The sequence below is a fragment of the Bombus pyrosoma genome, linkage group LG9 (assembly GCF_014825855.1).
Source record: "Bombus pyrosoma isolate SC7728 linkage group LG9, ASM1482585v1, whole genome shotgun sequence".
Lineage (NCBI taxonomy): Eukaryota > Metazoa > Arthropoda > Insecta > Hymenoptera > Apidae > Bombus > Bombus pyrosoma.
Window position 1 is genome coordinate 2,268,915 of NC_057778.1, and position 26,224 is coordinate 2,295,138.

The 26,224-nt window shown below is 28.5% G+C and overlaps 4 protein-coding genes across 17 annotated transcripts in view; 2 read left to right on the forward strand and 2 right to left on the reverse strand.

Moving 5' to 3' along the window:
• Positions 1-70: 70 nt before the first annotated feature.
• On the reverse strand, positions 71-8,810 carry LOC122570836 (ras-related protein Rab-5C). 9 transcript variants are annotated; one of them, XM_043733712.1, is made up of 7 exons: positions 8,646-8,662; positions 8,072-8,473; positions 4,009-4,177; positions 3,743-3,894; positions 3,307-3,523; positions 2,891-3,015; positions 71-801 (listed from the first exon to the last, which is right to left on the reverse strand). In XM_043733712.1, the coding sequence occupies exons 3-6, from the start codon at positions 4,169-4,171 to the stop codon at positions 2,903-2,905; spliced, it is 645 nt and encodes a 214-aa protein (XP_043589647.1). In that variant the 5' UTR covers positions 4,172-4,177; positions 8,072-8,473; positions 8,646-8,662; the 3' UTR covers positions 71-801; positions 2,891-2,902. The 9 variants fall into 9 exon arrangements, with proteins under 9 accessions (XP_043589647.1, XP_043589653.1, XP_043589651.1 ...); XM_043733718.1 differs by lacking the exons at positions 8,072-8,473; positions 8,646-8,662 and adding exons at positions 5,121-5,157; positions 5,723-6,019; XM_043733716.1 differs by lacking the exons at positions 8,072-8,473; positions 8,646-8,662 and adding exons at positions 5,121-5,157; positions 5,637-5,651.
• Positions 8,577-16,215, forward strand: LOC122570829. Of its 4 annotated transcripts, none has more exons than XM_043733696.1 (11): positions 8,577-8,712; positions 10,370-10,476; positions 10,670-10,891; positions 11,083-11,579; positions 11,656-11,830; positions 11,897-12,232; positions 12,312-12,517; positions 12,720-12,966; positions 13,050-13,280; positions 13,355-13,606; positions 13,673-16,215. In XM_043733696.1, exons 2-11 carry the CDS (start codon positions 10,375-10,377, stop codon positions 13,898-13,900), a joined length of 2,496 nt encoding a protein of 831 aa, XP_043589631.1. In that variant the 5' UTR covers positions 8,577-8,712; positions 10,370-10,374; the 3' UTR covers positions 13,901-16,215. The 4 variants fall into 4 exon arrangements, with proteins under 4 accessions (XP_043589631.1, XP_043589633.1, XP_043589630.1 ...); XM_043733695.1 differs by lacking the exon at positions 8,577-8,712 and adding an exon at positions 9,753-10,158; XM_043733697.1 differs by lacking the exon at positions 8,577-8,712 and adding an exon at positions 9,754-10,213.
• The window catches only part of LOC122570828 (muscarinic acetylcholine receptor M4), a 73,437-nt gene continuing 61,492 nt past the window's right edge, over positions 14,280-26,224 (forward strand). Inside the window, exon 1 of the mRNA XM_043733693.1 lies at positions 14,280-14,412. The gene's annotated coding sequence lies outside the window, so the exon portion shown is untranslated. The remainder of the gene's footprint in view (positions 14,413-26,224) is intronic.
• Positions 14,862-20,868, reverse strand: LOC122570833 (lipid storage droplets surface-binding protein 1). Of its 3 annotated transcripts, XM_043733705.1 has the most exons (9): positions 20,718-20,825; positions 19,384-19,411; positions 18,923-19,081; positions 18,251-18,436; positions 17,973-18,165; positions 17,197-17,366; positions 16,713-16,970; positions 16,514-16,612; positions 14,862-16,367 (listed from the first exon to the last, which is right to left on the reverse strand). In XM_043733705.1, the coding sequence occupies exons 3-9, from the start codon at positions 19,067-19,069 to the stop codon at positions 16,230-16,232; spliced, it is 1,191 nt and encodes a 396-aa protein (XP_043589640.1). In that variant the 5' UTR covers positions 19,070-19,081; positions 19,384-19,411; positions 20,718-20,825; the 3' UTR covers positions 14,862-16,229. The 3 variants fall into 3 exon arrangements, with proteins under 3 accessions (XP_043589640.1, XP_043589639.1, XP_043589641.1); XM_043733704.1 differs by lacking the exon at positions 19,384-19,411 and having other exon boundaries at positions 20,718-20,868; XM_043733706.1 differs by lacking the exons at positions 19,384-19,411; positions 20,718-20,825 and adding an exon at positions 19,140-19,267.

The following is a 26,224-nucleotide window of genomic DNA, read 5'->3' on the forward strand; positions in this document are numbered from 1 at the left end:
TGCAGACTCATTTATATGATATTAATTAATTTTGGATGAAATGATATGGTGAATTTGACGAAATCCTTAGTAATATTCACAAGTTTATTTTTTCTTGCGTAATCATTTATAATTTATCATGAATTATTGAATAAAATTAATATACAATACATTTCGGAGCAAGAATTTGTTATACATGTTTACAAACTAAGAAAGTAAATACATAGGTAATCATAGCAGCAGGAATGGCGTACTATCTTACAAGACGTTTTGCGTGCCAAAATTTCATCATACATTGTATGTTTTAAATGTATATTATTGTTACTAATATTAGTGTTATTATTATTGTTATTTATCAATGTTACCATTAATATTATCGTTATTACTTATTACCATTAACATTACTTATTACATAAATCATATTTATTATATATGATTTATATCGTAATCGTATTTATATATATGTATATATATATATGTAAGTGTATATATATATATATATATATTTATTTATTTTTTTATATTTATAACGAACACCGCCCATTACTACTAGAATTACAAGTGGGAGCTTAATCTGTCTCTGTCTCTCTTTTCTTCTTTCTTTTTTTGACAGTTCTGATACTCAAAATAGATGATATATCGTTGAATGCAATGTGATACACGCATTTTTTTCATTGATCACTCAGGAAAAATGTTCGTCCTGCACAGTTCACCTCCCATTCCAATATAGTGGTGTTTCTGATTGTTTTATATTCCACTCAAATATATATTCATTGCAGACACACTCATGGTGTATTTATATTTGTTGATTATGGTACAAATCTGTAAGCAAAAAGTAGAGTGTGTCTCCTACAGTAATTGATTAGATATATTAACAAAAATGTGTACTATATTTTTTTAATTATTATGTTACTTTTTACAGAAAAAAATACATTATACTCTATTTGAGAAACATTATGAATAAATTCTATTAAAATTTAATGACAATGTCAGTTTTAATTTAGTTTCAAATATGATTATAAAAGAATATTATAGATATACAATATGTTAGTTATTGTATCTTAGTTAAATCGTTAAATAATTGATTATATACTACTACAATTGTCATTGCCAAAATATACTAATAAACATTATAAACTACAGAATACTTGGAACAAAAATAAAACAACATATAAAACATAAAAAAATATTTATACAAATAATACTTTAATTATACATAACACAATACTACTTCCTTAAATTTCCTCTGAACTAAACACGCATCTACGTTCATATAAACATTTATATAAAATAAACAAAAAATAAAATAGATTTTGTCCTTTAATCACTACTTTCTTTTTAACTTACTTAATCACAACTATATTATAAAGATATAATTATGATGAAGGAATGAAAAAATGGAAGAAATTGGCTAAGCAATGATTTATATTGTTACATTAGAAGTAATAATGATAAAGTTTTGATAAAAATGAAAAGAAACAGTTTTTACAGGAGTTTTGTATTATATTATATACTACTTAAATAAAGGTTATTTTTAAAGTACTTACAGTTGTATTGATTAAATTAATAAACTCAAGTTTTAAATAAGAAATTAACACTTTCTTTAATATCAATTTATGATTTACAGTAGCAAATCTTAATAAAATTGTAAATATATTACAAGGATATTTTTACTCTCTTGTATCTAATATTTAACGGTATAATTAATATTATAAATGTATGTTATTCGTGTTTTAATCAAATAATAAGTATAAAAACTAAATGAAATAAGAATAGTATGTAACATTTTTAAGCATACAATATATAACGTTACTTTGTAATAGAATCTTGTAGAATTTAATATATAACGTATAAAAAAAGAGAAATTTTCTAATTCTGATGGAGAATTTTAATTATGCATTATTTCCAATCAAGTGCAAATATATATATCCATGTTCTGCAACACGACAGATGATAAAATACAACAACAGACTCATTAAAAGTATACAAATAAAAACGGGAAAAAATGCGAATTGGACTGCGCATTATTCACTGCAATAGTTGATCTACGAAGCTATGTAATATACAACGATATATTATGCAGAAATATACTTATATAAATATAATTTTTGTTCTAAACGTATAGTGCATATTAAATGCCAAAATAGTTATTTATAAATATTTATCTTAAAATTGTGCTAAAACAAATTTATAACAGACAAGAATCTTACTGCAATTGTGAGGTTTAAAAAAGTCATCAGTTTTTATAGTTTCTAATATCATAAATGATTTTTTAACTATTAATAACTTATTTTCTGATGAAAATATAGAATTTATGAAATCTACTCATATTGTCTGTTATGTCTTAAAAATTCAGTAGACTTATATACATAAACAAACTTTTTAATGTAAAATGTCAATTTTGTCCTCTATAATGATGATTATTTTAGATATTCAATGATTTAATATGAAATAATATTATTATTAATATAATCCAAATTTTGATGTTTACGTCTTTTTTACTTGTTTAATAAATATTAAAAATGAAACAAGTCAAAAGCACATGCAATAAAAATATTAAACATAACAAGAAATATACTACAGCAATATCTACTCATGTCTCACAATACTAATACAAAATTTTGCATACAGTGCCCCATAAAATGTTTAAATTTTAACCTAATTAATATCAAATCATTTATATCATTGCAAGATAATCATTAGTATCTATTCATTATATATCTTAGTATTATAAAAATATGTGGACATAGTATACTACAATATTATATCAAATGCTGGACTCATATCTGATGCACATATTAATTGTTTTGTGATTCTTTCAAGGATATTATATCTTTCACCATTGTTTATCACGAAGGTGTCAAATTGTAACTAATATAAAAGTGTATACCAATATATATTTGACACGTACAGATTTGGATAATCACTTGCAACAATTGCCAGTTGCTGCCTTTTGTCCTTCTGTCTCAACTAATCGGCGACCTTGACCACTTGTACTTGCATTTCCTGATTGTTCATTCTTTGGAAGTTTCTTAGCTGTAATATAATAACACAAAACTTTATTTAACAAAAAGAAAAATACAAATAGAAATAGAATATTATTAGAGAAATATACAAAGGAGATTAGTAAAATATTCTGAAATATAAAAAAAACTTTTTATAAACATACAACAATAAATATTTTATATGATTATAAAGTATGTACACTCTGTGTTATTATACTGTATGTAATTTAATAAGCGGTATTATTTCAAATCCAGATGTTCTCTTTATGTAGGTTAGATAAATATAATAAAATTGTTCGTATATATAACAATACAATCTTACCAATTGCCAAAAATATATCATTAACATTCATTGCTGTTTTGGCTGAAGTTTCCATGAAAAGAAGGCCATTTTCATCTGCATAAGTTTGAGCTTCATCAAATTCTACAACTCTTTTATTTGAAAGATCGGCTTTATTTCCAGCTAGTGCTATAACTATACTTGGACTGGCTTGTCGTTGCAGTTCCTTCACCCACGTTTGAGCACGTACAAATGTGTCCTGTAGTTTTTTAAAGATAGATGTAAAGGTTAAAAAATAATATTCATAGCAATTATCAAAAAAATAACGACTAAAGTCTTATTACTATTTTTATTAACAAAAAAACCCAGAACACAACTATTTTTTTGCCATTTTCCTGAATAAATATTTACATTAAATATTGCACATAATTTTCAGTATAGTTAAAATGTATATTGAATTTGATAGATCTTTACTCACTTGGTTTGTTATATCATATACAACAATGGCTGCCTGCGCACCACGATAATACATTGGTGCAAGACTATGATAACGTTCCTGCCCTGCTGTATCCCAAATCTCGAACTTTACAGTTGTATCATCCAGGCATACAGTTTGTGTTAAAAACGCAGCTAAAATCAATAAAATACAATTTAGTTAGATACATATTATATTAATTATAATTCATATTATTTTCATGTGGCCAATGCTGTAATTAACACTTATAGAGATATTGAAATCCATACCTCCAATAGTACTTTCTTGGTACTCATGGAACTGTCCTTTCACAAACCTCAAGACAAGACTTGATTTTCCCACAGCAGATTCTCCAAGTAATACCAGCTTAAACTGACATATCTTCCCTTGTGTTGAACCATTTGGCCTCTGGGCTGTACCCCGATTAGCCATGATCACCTATATTTAAAAAATTTGTAAATATTTAGAACATATTACTCTTTTAGTGTAAAAAACATAAATTTTTTGCTGCTGTAAAGTTTATAGTGAATTAACATGTATAATAAGATACATTTAATACATTTGAAAATAACAAAAAATTGGATACATTAATTTATATACATTAATAACTATGACATTAAGCTTATGTTTCATTATTTTTAATATTCCTCCTTATAGCCTTTGTAAACAAACAGTAATATAAACTTTCTGTAAAATACTTAAATTTATTCAAAGCCTTGTTACTATCTCTAAAAATATTAAAAGCATAATTCTATATTTACAAGAAACTAACTATTTATTTCAGCATAAGATTTCAATTAGTTTATATTTATTCAATTATCATAAATGATAAAATTTTCTTCATAAATGAACAATAAATTGTTAAAATAACTCCTAAATTGGTATTTAAACTATAATATTATTTTAATTATAAAATATAACATAGAATTATATAAATAACAATTATTGGAATTCTGAAATAATTGTCAATCTTTTACTGGTACCTAAACCTGTAAATCAGCAGATAAAAGTCTATTTATACTGAAAGTTCATATGTAATAGATAAGGCTTTCAGTTACATACTAAGTAATCAACATTTAACTAAATGTTTTAGCTTGAGCAATATAAACTGATAAATATACATAATAAATTATGATGTTTTTCTATAAACTCTAAAAGATTTTAATATAATGTGCAGAAAGCTATACAAGATGAATTTTTAACATGAGAATTATTAAATAAGAAAAATTAGTATTTCAAATTTAGATCTTCAGAAAAACATATTTTAAAGAATATTATAGCATATTAGCATATTGATTAAAAGTAATATATTAAAATAAATTGTTCAATCAAGCGTTACAAATATCAAATAGATTTCTTCATAATAGTATAAACATTATACCTTTCCAACCTTGCAGCTTGACTAGTTTCTATTATTTCTACATAAAACAATATAAAATAATTCAAAAGAAATTTTTTTGTAATACTGTACAAATAAGTAATATTATAAAATACAAAATTTGACCACATGTAAATAACCTCTCAAAAATTGTATTACATTCAGTTTGCAATAAAATTAAATACAACAAAATATTATATCTACAACTAAATGAGAGAGAAGAATTAATATGGATTATAAGGATGAGGCTCCGTTAAAACGCATTACATGAAAACTGATCAAAGAACGGACGCAAAAATTGGAATAACAAAAAAGGTGTATCCTTGCGTATTTAAGCGTATAAAGTGCAAATAAACAAATAATCAAGAACCAAGATACGAATTACATCGTGAATGTCTGCAAAAATATGGAACTTGAGCAAATTAGAAGACAGGAGAAAAGAACTAGATATTGACTTGCATAAATGCGTATGATAAAATTTGATTGTCTACTCTATTGCGATTATTTTCTGACACTTACAAGTGAAAAAAACAGTAGGTATAAACTAACGAAAAATAATAACGTATGCGGTTTAACCCATTAAAGCAGGGGATTCTGTTAATTACATTATCCAATTAGTTTGCGAGGAGAGTCTTGTTGAATTGAACGAGTCCGTTATTGGTTTGCGATAATGTTACAATTGATAAAACCAGGCAGACTCTAAATGATAAACGCGTAGCCTGTTCTAACAAGGAATATACGAGTGAGAATTGGTAACACGATGACTAAACGCAGCAACTTCACGGCAATCACGGAATTCGCGTTACTCGCGGCGACGAAAAGGAAACAGGTCCGCATCGCGCGAGCCCGTCCGGGTACGGGCTGACAGGAAAAAAACATTCCTAAGAGAGAGAACATACTAAATGAAAAAAACATACACGCACATATATACAGAGCTTACGCGTACTTAGAAACAAAATGAAGCTACGTCAAACCTTGCATACGTACGAACTCACCCCAAACTTATCTACGTAACCAACAGCTCATAACCTTCAGCGAAATAGTATTATCGAAAAATCACAAGAAACCGTTAAAGCGATGCATAGGGACTGCGAAAGAAAGAAAGAAACCGATAAGGACAGACAGAATTCTGTGTACGCGCGCGCAAATTCTCTTTCTCTCTTCCTTATATACACATACATGCATACGTAGGTGTTCTTACATACGTTCTTTCTTTCTTCCACTTATTAATGCTCTATCTTCTTTCCTCTCATTTACTTATTTGCTTAATCTGCGTTTCGTTCGTTCGCTTACTGATACGCTATCCCCACCCCCTTTCCCGCTATCTCTTTCTCATTCATTTACAGTGGAAGACAAAAGTATTCGTTTAGTAAGAATGCGAAAATAAAAAGTATTGTATTTGTTACAATATTAATTATATTAATATACATATGATTCTAGGTTATACAGATGTTTGTAGTAATAAACAGAAAATACGAGCTTTGTAACTTGTAGAATGTTAATATTTGGAACAGAAGTACTTGCACTTTATAACTGATTATTATCAATATTACAATTGATATATTTTATTAATAACAGACTATAATTTACTTGATATGTAATACATTAAATTTTTAAGAAACCCTACTGATATTTTACTTTATTAGAATCTTTGTGAAATATTCTATTATACCGACATATAAGAATCAATGAGATTTAAGCCTGGTGATTGCTATGGTGACTTCCAGTGCCGGTCCTATTGAAATTAAGATGTAGTTTCAATTCCAACATTATTTAATCCATATGGGTAATAAACATTAGTTCTCTAATTCTTAATGGAACAATACCCCCGCCCTTATCACTATACTTTTTTCTTCATGCTTCATAGTTGATTGTACGTATCTTAAATCTATTTCAGTATCTGTTAATCATCATACCTTCTCTCATTCGTCTGATTGAAATTTCTGGGAAATTAAAATACGATGCTTTTCAAACATCTACACTTAAATATTTTAAAAGAAAGCTTGCAGATAAATGCCAACAAAGTTTAGCAGGATTAAGACCCATAGCAACAACCGGACTTAAATGTATGATGGGAACTAGAAAAACAGATAAGAAAATAGCATATTAAATTAAAACAATATTTAAAAAGATGAAATATTAATAACTCTCCAAAGTATTAATTATAATATATAATAATAATCACTGATAGCATATAGATATTTTGTCTCAAACATTAGCATTATGCAAATTTATAATTTTTATAAGTTACTATTGAGTATTTTAGTTAACCTTTTTTTTTATATTTGTTACTACTAACATTGGTGTATAATGTATCATATGTATGTCAATCAACAATGCAGAAATACAGTACTTTTTTATTTTCACATTCCTATCGTACGAATACTTTTGTCCCTCACTGTATTCATTTACAATGTCTTTCTTTCACTCACTCTCACTCTATCTTTCTCTCTTGAACTCGTTCATTCATGTTAATTCTTTCTCTTTCCCTCGAGATAGCGAGGGAGGGAGGACAAGAGAAGCAAATAAAGGGTGTAAGCGATGCGCCACGATAGTTACAGTTCTGACTACTTGTCACCGCCCGTGAAACGTCAGCAAGATCTGAAATAATCGAGAGGAGCTAAAGCATATCCTATGAATTAAGAGAAAACGACAGAGAAAAAAGAATTCACAATCTAAAAGAAACCACATGTCCTAGGGTACACACGTAAAATCTTGTCGATGTTCGTGCAATAGAATACACATTAAAAAGACGAATAACGTAGACACGGTATCAAGCATATTCTTTGCGTCTGCGATAGATATCACAATATCCCATAAACTAAACTGTTTCGTTATGGGTTATATAAAAAAGAAAAAGTGAACATTAGAAAAAAATTAGAAAAAAATGTTTGAGGTAGTAAGGAAAGGGACACCTGGCAACTGAATGAAAACTGAAATTTTCTATGGTTAACCTGCTAGCGTGAGGAAGCTCGCCGTCGAATAAGAATGCGGCACTAGCTCTTTAGACGGTCGATGAGCGCACAACACCGCGCGACGATGATTAATGTCAATTCACTGCCGCGCGTCAGATACGATCACTTGTCTTGAGTAAATCGGCCCACTAACCGAGCATAGATCGTGCAATCTATATAGAATGTGTACATTTATGACAGCTCCGGTTGGTACACACACACACACATACACACACACACACAGAGGGCAGATTACACGGCTCTATGAAGCTTGTTGATTTTTTTCACATTCCTCCTTATACGTTCGGAGAATTAAGATCTTTCGCCACTTTTCGGAAAAACAATAACTGTTCCAAATGGCACTTTTCTCGACAAGATGGATGGTACCGATGTCTCTGCAACCTAACGGAATGAAGATTAAAATCAAAGTTGATCGCACTGTAAAGAATCAAGGTCCAAGTCACGCACACGGTACACACAGTGCTGCAACACTTTCATTTACAACGTCAAATCCGAAAGTCACGATCACACGCAATAGTTTACCACCGATCAATCAATGAGTCAGTCAATTTACCCAGATATTCTACGTGAAATTATGAAGAAACGTTGAACAGATTTTAATCTGAGAGGATCCTTCAAGAGTAAGTACCTTTCTTCAATGTCGTTTTCTTTTTCCTCGAATCGGTAATGGCGCATTTCAATGAACACGGCCGGAGAACGGCGCCACTGCTGACCAATAAGATTACAGTTTCATTTTATAGTGTTCTTTATATATACAGAATTAGGTAAAGAAAATATTAATTTTCAATTTTAATAATATCGTAATTTATGTTCTCCTTAAAACTTTTAGTTTTATTGCTATACATTTTTTAAAATATATGTGTATATACTCTTATTTCTAATATATTTCACTACAATTTATAACGTTGCAAATATTTTCAAATATAAGTAGGGATCTTTGTTATTAGTAAATTTCATATTTCTTTATATACATATAAGATATAACATCAGGTATTAAATATAAATTATAACAATATAAAGTAAAATATCAGAATTTCATAACATTCCAAATTCGCGCTTGGAATATTAAAGAGATTCGTAACTAATTCGTATAGTAGGCGTATCAAGGCGGATACTTAGCAATTTTCTTCTCCCATCCTTATTTTAAATTATTTTAGAATTTTTATTTTGTACTTGATCCACTATAATGTGTAAAATATTCAATTATGCAATTACTAAATCCATAAAATTGAAAGAAGAAACCTGTTACTAAAGATCCAATACAAAAAATAAAATTATATATGTACGTATGTTTATTATTCTCTTTCGGATTAAAAAGGTTATATAATTCAGTCGTCGGAGAATAAAGTTAAATATTGTATGAAAAATATACTAATATACATTGTAATATAATATTTTATCATTAAATTTATTTCATAAATCTCTGTAGTTAATTTTAGTAACTTTTAATAATTGCCATTATTTTTTTTATAATTATTTCTTCAATATAAGTTTATATAAATTACTATTAACATAAATATTTATCTCGAAATCACTATAATAAATATTGTTAATTATTTTGGGCAATTATTGTTATTATTTCATCATTTTTAAATTACAAAATGAAAAATGAATTACAATAACTATTAAATATGTAACAAACTTGTTTTAATTATATTTAATATCCAGTATCAAATAATTTTTACACATGAAATATAAAAAAAATGACAATTTTACATAAAACTGTAATAGCCGTCCTGAAAGTAAAAATGGCAACAATGCAAGAGTCCGTCTTCCATATATCTAATCATAGCCGACTCTAGAGTCAGCTCTGTTTCTCTAACTAAAAATGGGTTTCCTGATGCGGTGTTGCCACGTTTTTCAGCAGTTCTAGTACTTACTAGAGTCGGCTGTGATAAAACTATTAGCTGCACTGATTAACTTTAATTCAATTGGTTAATTTCAAATGTAATATTTAGAAATGGCCGCCAAATACCGGTTTTCTGCTAAACGATATTTATTATTTCCAACTTTATAAGTGTGTCTATGTATGTTAAAAGAACGCGTGTGCTTTATATTTTTGGAATGTACGAATAAGAATTATTTATTGTACATGCCCACATGTATACATAATTATATTTCGTAAGAGATTTTATTGAAAAAACTATACTATTCAATCGTAGTATTTGTAATTTACATATAAAAATTTATTAGATTTATTAACTTTAATGTTATTAAAATTAAAAACTAGAAGGTTTACTAATATTCGAAATTTTATAATTACTTATGATATCTCAGACATAATGGACAAATACCAACACGTAAGAACATTTATATCAGCGGTTTTAGAATATACTAAACATCCAAGTGAAACAACCGCTTCAATTTTACAACGAAATCTTGGGGTAATTATATATTATTTTATTGTTTTTAATACTTTGAAAACGAATAGCGATTATAATCTTACATAATACTTATGAATGACTTATATGAATACTTGATATGATTTTGCAAAAGCTAAAACATACTTTAATAAATATTTTAGTATTCTGTTCAATATATAAAATATCCTTCATAATAAAAATTTATGTTTAAAAGGTAATAAGTACATCATTGGATTTAAGCATTTTTGACCCTGGAACTAACATAGCAGCAGAGTTCTATGTTAGTTTGCATGAGCTGATGAATTCTTTAGCTTCCAGAACTACTTTGATTTGGAGTGCTGTGGATGTTTTACAAAATGCTTGTCGCAATGCTGCTGCAAGACAAGCTCTCATCCATACATTTAAATTTGCACCTATACTGGCAAGATTATTGGAAGTATGTATATTTTTATATTTTAAAGATCACAAAAATATAGCATTAGAATATGATTTAAAAATATAGAGATATATTTATTTTTATTACATTTAAGGTTCATATTTTGCTTCCTATAATAAAATTTTTGAATTTAATAACTGGAAATATAAAAATAAGTAATAATTTAATGCTTCTGTATAATAACTTCATAGGCAAATTTAACAAGCGAAAAGAGAATACGAGTATTAAAACTACTACAAGAATTGACATATGGAATAAAAATTTATTGGCAAGAAGCTCATTTACCATATCTGGTATCAGTATTAACACAATGGGTGACACAATCTAGGGAAGAAAACATTATTGCACTTTCCTTAGGTGTACTAGTAAATCTCTGTTACAAAAATCTTCCAGCTGTATATATATTAATAAGAACGATTGATACAAAAGCATTCATACGAACCTTATTAAAAATACAACATTATAGTGTTAATACCAAAGTACAATGCTGTAAGCTTTTGATTATATTAGAACATACAAATACAAATATTTCGGAAAAATCTATTTGGGATTTTGCTGATGTCACATTCAGCAGTTTTATTACAGCAATGAAACAAAAGGATGTTCTGTTACTGAGACACATCATAGATTTCTTTGACTATGTTGGACAAAATGAATATTCCCATGCTGTGTTGTTAACATATCCACAGTTAGTTACTTTATAATTTTCAGTGTAATTTTGATATTTGGTATAAAAATTACCTCATTTTTATTGTCTTAATTAGTTATGGCAGAGGTGTGGAAAATATATTGGCCACATTAGAAGATAATGCAGATCCAGAATGTGTTGCTCTCATGATGGAATTTTTGTCATTTCTAGTAAAATTAAAATTATCTGCTTTGGTGTCTTTATATCCTTTATGTGTAAAAACTGCAATGACTTGGGTTCCTGTAGAACAGGTATGTCTTTGTTATATTTAAATATGAATAATGGGTAATAGATTATAATAATCTTTTTTAAATTAGGTGTGCTCCAGAGCATTAACTTTAATAAGAGTTACAGTAATTGATGCACGACGTACTAAATTGTCATCTGAAGTGCTAGCAGAATTAGATGCTTCAGTTTTAATGCTCATAATAAATTCAGAAAATGATGAAATTCAAGGAAAATGTGAATTAACATTAGAAACAGAAACGAAATTAGCAGAATTAATGCAATTATTTCAAGAAATGGTTAAAACATCTACACTCAGAACAAAAGTGATGCAATCCTTGAATGAACAAATGATACGAAAATTATTAAGTCCAATGTTAGATTCTGAAACATGTGCAGCTGATAATTGGCCAGGGAATTTTATTCAAGTACTGTATTCTTGTTCCTTAAAAAATATAACTCTTGTTTTTTTATAAACATTTTTGATGATGACACTTTCCATTTTAGAATCCTACTACAAATTTATGTATTCATGTATTAGCTTTGACTGCTGATTTAGCTGCTGATAATTCGCAATGGTTAACTTTATATTCTGAGTTACTTAGAAAGAAACAAATTCAAATGACAATGGCAAATGCATTGTTCACTGGTGATACAGACATTAAACAAAAGGTTCTACAATTGACATCCACCATAGGATTTCCTCAAGAATGGTAGGTTTCATCTTAATGTTCTTTAGTTGTTTAACAAAGTACAAAGATTTTAACAGATATTGTTATTCAAATAAAACATTACTGTATTTTCACTACTAAAATTGAATACTTTAGCAACAAGTTATTTTAATTTTTATTGATGACAACTCTAGACAAATTCACTATCAGATGCAAATTGTATCCCATATTTTTGTGTGACAAGTGTTTCCGCGGTGGCGCTTTGTATGAAGCAACTGGAGCCTTTGATATTGGTACAAAGTACTCATGGTATGGTAACAAATATTGGAAGTAAAATGTCCGTAAATGCAAGTAGTGAAATGGTTCCACTGTTTTCTTTCGTGCAAGAAGAACGGCTTGATGCATTTTTAGCAAAATTGGAAAGAACTTATGAGTCAAATCAAATCAATGATGTTACCACATCAGCAGTAATGGAATTGTATGAATACAAGGTATATGCTTTTTTTAAATACATCTTAACGTAAGCACAAAATGCTTATTATATTTACTATATCTTACATTCGTATTATAAAAGTTAGCAGCTATGAGACATGCAGAACGGGCTATGCAATCTAGTTTAGAAGCAGCAAACAATCATGGAACTAGTTTGCAACATAGGCTGGCACAAGTAGTAGCAGAATCAAGCCGTTTACATCAAATGTTGTTTGACACACAACAATGCTTAGAAGAAGTGAAGTCTACATTGACTGTAAAGCTTGCTGAAGCAGAAGAACAGAATAAAAAAGTAGTAGCTATTAAAACACAGGTTAGTATTTTTCATAGTGAATCTATCAAATAAGAATTTAAATCAAGACTAAAATATAGAAGTCATATTTATAGGAAATCGAAGGTTTAGAAAAGATAGTAACAGAAAAGACTGCTAACATTGATCATCTAAATATAGTACTCATGCAACATAAGCATGAATTAGAAAGTACTTTAAATAGAATTGAAACATTAACTAAAAAAATAAAAGAGTTAGAAATTGAATGTGTGACTGCAGATGCAAAAACTAAGGAAATGTCTAATAAGAATCACGAACTCAGTAAACTGCTTCTTAAAAGGCAGGATCAGTTAAATAAAAAGGATCAGGTACGTTTACATAGACTCTACTGTTATAATAGAATTGTTAATGTATGTATATATAATATTAAATAGGTAATAGAATTAAAAATTGCGGAAATTCAGTCTAATCAAAAAGATATATCTGCACTCAAACAAGAAACTCAACAATTATCAGAATTAGTACATACATATGAAAAGAGCATTGCTGAAAAAGAGGAAATAATTAAGAAGATGAAAGCAGAATTGATGGATTTAAGTCGGATGCGTGACATGATTTTCGAACTTACTGCCAAAAAAAAGGAAGACCTAAACACAAGCTAATATTATATTTTTGTTGCAAAATTTATTTTCAAATTATCAAAACAATTTGATAGGAATTTTTAAAGAAATATTTCTTATTGATACCATTTTCTTATATTTTTAATATAAGTAATAGAAAAATAAATTTCGTTAATTTCTAAAACATTTATCGAACATCTCAAAATATCGTGTTCTATTTTTGTCGTATTTATAGACACTAAATACGCCTTATTTTAGGAAAGGAAGTTTACTGGCAAATTTTATCTGCTTTCTGACGTTCGAATCTTTCAAACAAAAAGTAGCATATGGTTGGAAAGCTGTTCCCCGTTTTTCTTTGTGATCTATACTGTGATGTAAAATGGTAGTTTTCCAAATTTAGCGATTATATAGTTTGTTAGCAGTAAAATTTGAAGAAAATAGAAAAAGTGGAGAAAGTGTGATTGTATATGTAGTTATTCTTTGAACAAAATTATCTGCACTGTTTACAACGATAATACTTCATCTATTTATTATTACAATTCTACCGGTACAAGGTACATTTTTATCTTTATCATTCGCAACATAATTAATGCTTTTGGTATTAAAAGAATAGAGATTACTTATTTTATACATGTAATATTTTATTGAAACAAAATATATAGCTCGAAAATAGTTGAAAATGCAAAAGAAAGTGTTTCGAAAATATGCAATCGGAAAAGATCTTACCGCATTTACTTTCATTTTGTTTAAGAAAAAAGTTTATTGAACTATTGGAAAACCAGTGTCACTTGCATTGGTATATTATAAGTAATTAAAAACTTCTCAATAATTTTTTGCGGAGGTATTGCTTATATTTTGACATCTATTAAATGATAGCTTGTATTAGTACATAGATGTGTATTGTTTTAAAATATTATTGTATATGAATAATTTATATAATATTTTTTCGACAATAGAAGGAAATAGCATTCTTAAAAAGGATTCGTTAAGAATTCAATGAAAGATTAATTAATTTTATTTATTTTGATGTTTATTTTAATGTTGGAGCTACATAGAATAATATATAATGAGTAATTAGCATTAATTCTAATTTAACATGTGCTAGTTTTACTTACATATACGTGTATATTTTTATATATTATCCCTCAATAACAATATATTATACCCAATTTATATTCACCATTTTTCTGTATTTTGTATTGATAAAACATTTATCATATTATATCTATTTTAAAATCAATGATTTGAAGACATAAAAATTTATTCCTATACAACTGAAATACTGATATTATTTTCAATATTTTAAATTGAACATGGATAAGAATATAAGCTATACTTGTAGAATGAATAATATTCTTGCAAAAACAAATTTATATAACTAAAAAGATTAAATATAATATTATAGCAGAGTAATAATAATGATTACAGAGATACAGATTACAGTTTATCTTGAACAATTGAAAATAAAGCATGAGGGGGAGAGGAGAGAGATTCTGTTACTTCACAATTTAAATCGTAATATCATTCTGTTGCTAAAAAGTGAAATTATTAATTCAATTGTTTCTGGGTGTATGTGTGCGTGTGTATACCTTATCAGTTAGTTAAAACACATTAATGTACTAGTTACAAAATCTAGTTTCATTAGCTTTGATAACAGAAGCGATAATTAGGTTCAAAGTAATATTAATGCTTTGAAAAAATTACTTATCTAAATTCGCTTACTCATTTGCAACGTACTATTCTTTATTACTTTTCTAACTATTGCGAAATTTGTTTGAATAATTTAAAAATTGAAGTTTATTAAATTATATCATTCAATGAAATAAAATGTAATAGGCATATTAAGATAATTATGTATGCATAAACTAATCGAAGATATCTGCATTGGATTAAACACAAACACAACTTATATATATTATATTCAATATGTTTAGTACAATCATAACGAGACATCAATAACAAGCTTCTTAAAGATATATACGAGCAAGAATGTATAATCTACTTCGAGTCAACAAAACAAATAGACCATTTTTTAATGACATCGTAATGACTGTGAAATTATCATAATATTTATTTTTGCACTTTCTTGTTTCTAGACATATTATAGTTTATGTACTAAATATAAATTCAAGAATTGAAAACTAGGAATGACACGGATACACTGTGTTTTCGATATAAGAGAAATATTCATTAATTGCTTAATGTGAGTGTGGGAGTATAATGTGTTCGAAAACTATATTATAATATTTCGGTGGATATTATTTATCTGAGAAATTTCAATGAGGAATTTTCCTGATACATAGTTATCAACCTTGAAATAAATGCTATCATAGACGGAACTTACGCAAAATAACTTATAACTACAATTTTGTTACTCGATAGTATCGATACCATTTACGGGAGGTTTTGAAGACATCGACATGTGGTTGTTGTGGTTTTGTTGATGACTCTTTGCATGTGTTACTTTGGAAACACATGGGCGACCAGCTAGAAAAGTTGCGAACTGCTCCTGTAAAAGTAGCATCAGTTGCTTGATACTATTTTTTGCATTGATACTAGTTGATGACATAGTACATCATAATTAATAAAAATGTATAATAAATGTGGTTCGTGGTTAAACATTATTGGAGTGAACATTATTTGAATTCTACATACCAATAAATGATTTGTAGATGAATTGAGCCTTTGTATAGCCAAATTAATGGCAAAAATTTGTTCTTTTGCTGCACCCCTTTTACCGATAATTGGCATCATCTTCAGAACAGAAAGAGGCCGAATAAACATAGATAAACGAAGGAACCGTAGTAATGAATATTTCAAGAATTGAATGATGTACAAATTTATTGACAATTACTCTGAAAGTAGCATCCGCAACTACGAGCAATTGATGCGACACTCCAATGAGAAGTCTACCAAGATTGCGCGGAGTTCTAGCTGCTAACGCTGTTGTCCCATTCACTAGATGAACAATACGACGCGCAGATTCACGCGTTAAAAGAACCAATAACTGTTCTAGAGTAGCTGGTCGAGCTTGGTTTTCTGGTTCAGGCAAACTTAATGTTCCCCAAAGTTCTTTCGCCTTCTTAAACGCTAATTTTGGATCCGTTGCTAACTGTAACATATCAACTTTATCGTTCGCACAACAGAGCAAGTATGTAATTGGAAAATGATCAATGATGCAAAGTATAGTTCCTTTATTCAGTAAATGATATTAATAGACAATACAAATAAATAATACTTACTCAAGGCTTCCTTCTCCTTTCTTTTTACTTTTGCTAATTTTTATTTATTATTTGTATTGTTTATTACGTATATCAGCCGAAAGAAGTATTACTTACCAATTCTACAATATACAAAAGTATATGAATGCATTCCGTTCCTTGTTCCTTAAGTGCTCGAGCTTCTGCTAATGTGCGACGCGTTAGCCGTTTTTGTAATTTCCTAGATAGCCTGGCACCGTGTTTGATAGTTCGTGTGGTCTTACTCACAGGTTCAGATGGAGAAGAATCTAAAAAATAATTTTCGTTGACAACGATTTAACTTAATCGATTATTTGTTCGCTCGATACGGTACTTGACGTATTAGTTAACACTGAAACGCTAGAACCGATGATTCAAGTATACAATCGATACCAAAGAAATAAAGATGAAAAATACACGAAAAGGTATATAATGTAAGGGAAAATCACTAATTTAATTATTTGAACACTGCGTGTCACGATTAGTTCGAATAATCAATATTTAATATATATTTAGAAGTTTAATTTGATATTAATTGAACATGATTTCATTTGTTATACATACAGTGACAATAAAAGGTATTTGCACATATCTTTATTTTTCAAATGAAGCGTGCCTTTACCAGATTCTATACACTTCATTTTCATAGTACAAAATTTTTGTAGTCATATGAAATTACTGTTAAGTGATATAAAATTTAATGTACTTAGATTTAATTAGTTAATACGTAAATACTATAATAAATACAATGATGTACGAATACTTTTTGTATCCACTGTATATAGAAAGTGTAAAAGATTACTTTCTTAAGTTGCTATTAGAATATTTAAAATATGGTCTAAACTACTATCGGTAATTTAAAACGAATAATTTACCATGGTCTACTGTATCGGTAGAATCAGCAGGCAAGTAACGATCAACATATTTATCTGCGACAGTCAGAGCCCCGTCTAATCTATCTACCGCTGCGTTCGCGGCTTGGCTTCCTATCAGTTTCACGCTTCCGGCACGCATTAGAACAGGCCTCACGATTTTGTTGTTCACATATTCTCGCGCATTGCAGTATATCTTTGTAATATAAAATACACATTGATTTCACTCTTTAGAATAATGAAATGTTAAATAACTAACATTTAACTTTAACTGTACTTACAAGATGCGGAGGAAGATGCACGGCTGGTACTCTCTGTTCAACGATATCGATACCTTTACAGAGCAATTGATCGATCGTCATAATAGGCCCATTTAATACGGAAATCGCAGGTTTCGCTGACGCTGTTGCAATTGCAAGTGATTGTTCAGCAGTACATAAACTCCAGCACATCAATGAATTTGAACGCTGAAATTAACAATATCATGCTTGTCTCTTGATTTTGATTTTTTTTCGTGAGGATATGACGATTACTAAGCTAGATAAATGGAGGATTAAGTAGAATAAGATTAATGTTTAAAGATGTGGTTGACATTTAAGTTAATACGAATATAAAGAACACAAACTTATTAAAAAATTTTATTGCTGCATACACGTGCATTTATCTTAATCAATCGTTTAAAATTTCTAATTAAAAAATCATTGAGAAATATTTAAATTCTTGCATTAAAGCAATATTTTCATTTTCAGTTTATATACTTTCATACTTCACTATTTTAAAGATAACAGTTTGCTCACGCTATTTTATTTCTGGATACAATGTACATATGTAAAAGTTTTGCTGATCATTGCAAACATACAGCACTTTCACGACAAACGAAACTAGCAAGTGAAGGATGAGAGAAAGTGGAGCGATTCGTGAAACTGTCAGATTATTAAAACAATTCTGCTTACCTTTAGTCTATCGTAGACGTTACCAGCGATATGTATACTGTTTTCTACAATAGGAAGGTTGGAGATTCTAACAACTGATTCGAAATGCGGCAAATCGGAGTGCCGTTTGTTTTCGGAATATCGAGTTTTCGGGTTTGTTCGCGCCATTTGAGATAGTTGCTGTAATTAAGTCAAAATTATTATTTTCATTTCTAGTACAAAAAATACTAATACTCACATGTATACACAAGTACCAATTTCAAGCTTTCTGTTATTTATGTATGTTTTTGTATATTATGTTTTATATTATGTTTTATATTATATTTTATATCATATTATACTTTTCTATTCCGAATGATAGTTTTCATTTTAAAAATTTATTCCTTTTCTATATTTTTCATAAATCTCTAGTAACGTAAATAATCTATACATACAATGTAGAACTAACAACGACATGGTAACATTTCATTTTTAATACTTACTTTTAGCAATATTCTTGACGTCAGTCGTCTTACAATAAAAGAAAACGAATGTTGTTGGTATTGTTTATAATAAACGTGTGATAACTTTTGATAGATACATATACAAGTGCGTACAAGAGTATAAAACGATTGTATGCATATAATGTGTCTAATGTATGAATTATAGTAAAGGAAGTTAATGATTAGAAAGGTGTGATCAGTCACATTACGTCGTCGAATAATATTTCTACAGCTTTGCAAAATTTTTATACACGATATAGGCAGTGCTGTATACTAATCGAGAGAAACCAATTGTAGCAATTGATAAGAAAGGTCACATTATAATGTACCTCGTGGTTAATGTCGAGGCTGTACTTTCTCTTCAAGTATGTCAATAACTTAGATTTATTTATAGAGGTTTGTTACCTATATCTTTAAGTCATATACTTAAATAATAAATACAAATATAAATAATATAAGTTGTCTCATTTCCGAAACTAAGAACGCCAATTTTATGTCTACAGAACGGTTTACACAAGTTTGTTTACTACTATAAAACCATAAAATTATACTATAGATTCACATTAAACACCGGTCAATACCCTTATTCTTATCGCGCTTATCAAAACCACAACGCAAACTTTGTCGATTAATTCGAACTAATCCTAATTCAAACAATATCCCGTATTTATATATATGATGTATATGATATATATACATGGGAGAGGGAGAGGGAGAGAGAGAGAGAGAAAGAGAGAGAAAGAAAGAGAGAGAGAGAGAAAGAGAGAGAGAAGTAGTAGTAGAAGAAAGCATTCAAGCATACATTCAATATGTATATAAGCGCGGAAGAAACGAATTTGAGGAATAATCGTTCGAAAGTAATTGGAATAAATATTTTCGAAGCTATTTATTATTAAAATATATTACAACGTTGTTAGAAATTATTTTTATAATAACAAGTTCAATAAACTTCAATATATACCTAAAATATCGCCGTATCTAATATAGTTGTATAGAGAATATATAGAGAATACAGATATCAAATTTCATAATCTAAATGTATTTCAGAATAAGGATAGAAATTAGCTATCCAATTTCTTATATAACGCAACAAATTTAATACGCATACAAAATTTTGCTTCATTAAATATAGATTCTATTAATCTTTAAAATAGAACTTTATCAGAGAGACAGAGATTAATGAATTTTACGGTAAACGCCAGATATAGTGACCGAATCACACGAGGATTATCGAATTGCATTTAAATCTATATTAAAATTTGAAAATCCATGAAAATTGGACTTAACCAATGACAAATCGATCGATAGTAGTTGCACAGATAATTGATCCTTACCTCAGGGTGCGAAAAGGCAAATGGACCGATAGTAAAGCGAAGACTTGATCACGATGAAATTATATAACGGAACTTAGCAGGGTGTAAAAACAGATGGAATGACAGAGTCGGTGTTTCGTGAAAGAACACGCCACTAACTGCACGTCGGAGTCTGCGAAATGGTATCTCATCGGTTTGACCTATGACACGCCGATTATACAGCCACGGCGACCATCATGCCTCATGAATCCATTTTTTTCTCAGCTCTTGCTTTACACTTATAATCTAATAATACCCAATAAAAGTTCTGTATAAAGACCATAGAGAAATGAAGGTTAATCCTGATTCGTCCGCTTATCCACGTTCAATTTTTTGCTCAAACACAAGGGGTAATGCATGTTAGACTATTCAAGGTTAGGTTTACTATAAAGCGTATTTTTTTTATATACATAATTATATGTGTAATTGGAGTAAAAATTGAGTTAATTAATATTTATAGTTTGCAGCGAATTTTAGTATCAGGCGATTTTAAGGGAAAATAATTTTCACAGGTAAATATTTCAATGAAATACAATGTTTCGTAATTTAAAAATTTAATAAATCGATTATAGAAATTTCTAATGGAAAATAATAATATAGATGGAAATTTCAAACTGAATATTTTCAGAATTCGTTGAAAAAGTTAAAGTTTCTTACTGTACAAAAATATTCAGCAACTGTCTATAAGAAGATATCTAACAATTTTTTAATTCAGAAAATGTTAGATGACGCAATGGTTCAATTCATTAATGTCAATTTCATGGAGATATAAATTGTCTCAGTAATTAGAAAGAAAAGAAATGATACATAATTCTAAAACGAAAGTTACTATTATAGAACACAATAAGATGAACATCGTCCTAAATAATTGGAGGAGCATTTTTAAAAATCATCATCATCGTAACCATTTGCCATTTGTTACAAGTAATGAAGTAATGAAGTTATAAATGTACAACGGTGGTAGTAGAATTAATGTAATTCCCAAATATTTGTAACATTTGAATTATTTAAATTATTTCAATGTAAAACATATATAACGTGTTACGCATGCAGAAAATTATACATTTAAAAATACGTAACGCCAGACATAAGCGATATGATAAAGAAGAAAGTAGTTGCGACATGGTAGTAGTCGAAGGGCAGTGTATCTACTTATAGTAATAGCTATAGAAAATTTATAGTGGAAAAGGAGACTACGTGGAAAACTTTAAATTATCGCCGGCAGACGTTCTTAATTGCTATACAAAGTCCATCGCATCAAACGACTATTTGCGTGTATGGGATGGTATAGTAATCAGTTGAATATGTGTGAACAAAAATACATCTTATTTTTTATTTGACACGTATTTTGAAGGAAGACATCACGTATCATATTTTTTCTATATTTAATATTACATTAAAATTCTATTTAGATAACGAGAATTCAAATTTGTATTTTTGAATTTCAGTAAAAAGTTAAGTAATATCAATGTAATGTAATGAGACGATTTAGAATTTATCTTTCTGATGCCATTATACAATTATGCTATTTAGTATTGCATTAGCATTTGACAGACTGTTATGTCTTTGTGACAGAAACAAAGATCAATTCGTGATATTAAGGTGTAGAAAAATCATATTTCTGATAACCTTTATACTATAGGATATCTATTGGAAAATATTTAGTCAATGATCAAGTTCAGGAAAAGCTATTTGAGTTATTTGAATTGGATAGTCATTTTAAGAATGGGATGGATTTTTCGAGGATTAAGAAATAAAACACCTTTCTATATTAAAGACGGGAAATACTAGGCGAATTTTATTTTATTGTTTCGAAAGAAATATTGATTTTTGAAATTTGTCGCTGGAAAACAAACTATCTATTTATAGAAAGTCAAAGGTTTAAAGGTTGATTGGTTTATTTATTAAGAGTTGGTTTATTTATTATTTACCAAAGAGATATGGTATTTATCGTTTAAAAAAAGGATTTCAACAAAATCCATTTCGTGTAAACCGAAGCAAGACTAGCTAAAACACCCCGAAGAAAAAGTTTATTTGTATAACTGTTATAATATTAATGTATGTTAAGTAAGTTTGAATACAAAGTTTTTCAATTTATAAATCTAGTATGTAGAAAATTAGACACAATCACACTGCAATTAAGTGTGTTCTTAGTTCATCAATCCCAATTTAATGACATAGATAACAAGTAATAAGGAGAGAAATGAATTATTGAGCCCACTAATGCAATAATTGCATCACATGGTAAATGGTTATTATGTACACGCACGATTACACGTGTACATCATTCTCTTCTATATCACTAATTTATTTCATATGGTTCAGAAGATTTAAATTTATATATTCTCAGTTCAATAAAATGGAACTCAATATCCATATTATATTATATAGTACAAGTCCATTTTGTACAAATAATCTTCTTCTTAATATATACAATTAGTAGAACCATCACTTAAAATTAAGTTGAACATAGTTATTAGATACACAAGCATGATTGCTATTAGAGTTAGAAAATTGTTTCATTTCTTCTGCATTGTAACATTATATAAGAATGATTAAAATCATGCTTTAAAATTATTAAAGATATCCAAATGAAATGAGAATTTTTAAAGAATTTTTCAAACTTTGTAATACTCTATTGTATATGTTTTACATATACACGTTTTACAGTTACATGTATGTATATGCATACTGAAAATAATACAATAAGAATCCGATCAAGTGTAGCTTATGCAGCGAAGTGCAATAAAATAAACGATATCTATATTTAGTTGAAATTATCGCGGCTCCTCGTGTGATTTAATAATTGTTTTAGAGGATAGTCGCTGTGTATATTATCAACAATTAATTTTTTTATTTATCACTATTACAAGATTATTATTATTATTGTCATAAAATGATTTCTCACTGTTCGTTTCTTTTATTAGTTTCTTAACACGAAGCAAATGATAAGTGGAGCGCGGTTCTAATTTATGTTCAATATAAACATTTTGCAATTGATCTTATTACTTTGCGATGTATATTAAGATTTATTTTTGGTTCCTATACAAACATTATCATACAATACATATAGTAATTTATTGGAAAAGTTTACAGTAAATAATAATTCTTTAGGAAATGCGGGTTCTCTATGAGCGTGGTTTAAAGCCATACGACTCAGCATAATAGGAATTTTATAATAGTCATGGTCATGACTAACTTTTAGATGATACGTAAATGATGATGTAAAAAATTCCTGGAATACGGAAAACATTATGCCGTAGGGATTATTCAATGCTCGAAGAAGGTAACGAAGATAAAAATATTTAAAGAATACAATCGTGTTGAAGTTGGTATATTATACTTGTCAGTATTAAAAGTTGTCATAAAAATAGAAATAAAAAAGTAGCATTCATGTGAATTTCCAAGTTATAATAATAATCATATATTATACTGTAAGATATTAGTAATATAATATGGTATAATAAAATATGAGATTTAATTGCTAGTTTCCGGCAGATTCATTGATGTTTTGATTACTTAGACTTAGATACTCTGTCAAATACAAAATAGACCTGTGTTTAAAATTTTGTGTTATTCTGAAACATCGACCTCCAAAAGAATCAGAGCGTTTCTTATAGAGCGTTCAAATGATCAATATTATTGTCAATATTTTGGTTTTTCAACATTGTATTGACAATGTATCTATATTGGTCGTCGGATGTCTAGAGAGTTTCTTATGTATGGTAATGTTGAGAATTTTGAATGATCAATAATATTGACATTAATGTTCATCATCTGAACGTTCCTTTACGCTTTCTGTGAATTGCTACGGCGAATATAGGAATTATATTCAATTTAATCATCGGTAGCGATAAAAATGAACTTGATATCTACGGAACATCGTGATCTGCACTACCGAGCGTTAAGGGGTTTATCCACAAACGTTTGTGGTTTATCACAGATGTTACTCGTCTGTGGCTTTATCTGTAATTTAGTTAATGATAAAAAAGATCACGAATAACCATATGTAAGTATGTAGGAACTTGAGGCATTATCTATTGATGGTAACAAATTTCTTACTTGCTTACGGACTAAAAATTGAAACCTGTTGATTTTATTTTAAAATAATAACTAACTTAATTAAAAATATTATCGTAAATGTAATATCTTTTAATACGTGCAGTCGAAGCTTCGAACAGAAAATCAAGAAAACGAAAGGCAAGATTTATTGATCCTGTTATGGGAGAAGAAAGAATTAACAGAATTGTAGCAACACAAGAGGAGAAAGAAAAAGTAACAGATTAAGTTAAACTTTCATTTGTAAGAGAGAAAATGGATGAACTAGCTAAACAAGGTCAACTTTTTTAAAAAAGAAGAAAGGCTCTGATAAAAATTAAGTTAAAATTAGACTTTGATCGACTTCCTTTCTTCTACAAATGTCGATTAAATGTTTTACAGAATTAAAAACTTTATAAGTTAACTTAAAAACATTATATATTTTTATATCTGTAACACATATTCTTACCTAGATTTCAAATTGTCTCCTATTTCATTTCAACTATTTATCACGTTTCATTTTTAATGTTATGACACACAATATTGACGCATTATAATGCGAATTTCATATTAAAGTAGAACGATCAGATAATAAAGCGCACGAATAGCAAAATGTTCGAGTAGTAAAATGTTTAGATAATAGGTGTCGTAATCGAGTATCTATTATTATTCTAATATTTGTATTAAACTGTATTCAACATTTAACGACAAAAATAGTTCGGGTTTTATACAACTCTACCACTACATAATCTCTGCATTCAAATTCCAATGTTATATCATATATTGTTTTTGTTCAACTTAATCCCAATTTTTATTAAATAGAGTATATTTTACAATTGGACCTGTTATTTTGTGCTAAAAACGTCGCGTAAAACGTCCTTATCTGAAATCGTAAGCTTTTCACGGAAATTACATATTATAGATTATATTTCCATTGATTCAGAAATACTATCTATCGAAAAATAAATGAATATATCATGAAACATTAAAAGTAAAATAATTTTAAAATGACAATAAGAGAAGCTTTCCAATTATTCGAAAATTATTTGATAAATTTTTATTTGTGTGTTTAATTATCATCTATAAACGTCTTTAATTTTCCTTAGTACAAAATATTTTCCAATGTCCCATATTAATCCGTGCATGCAATTATTTTTATCACAAGTAGTTGAAGAAAAAGACAGAAATCCCATAATGGGTACATTTTTTCCCAAGTGGAGTTATGTCCAAGATTTCAGGACTTTTATCTCTTTTCAAATGAAATCGCATATTTGTTTCTAACTGGGTGTACAATGCACTTTGAAATAGTTTCATTGACCCTAGTCAAGCCCTAGTTCTCAGGTCATTTAGGGTTAAACAAAATTTACCTCCGTTGTACAGACAAAAGATGTTCTTCATAGTTGTGAATGTCATGTGGCCGTGGCACGAACTTACGTAAATGTTATAGACAG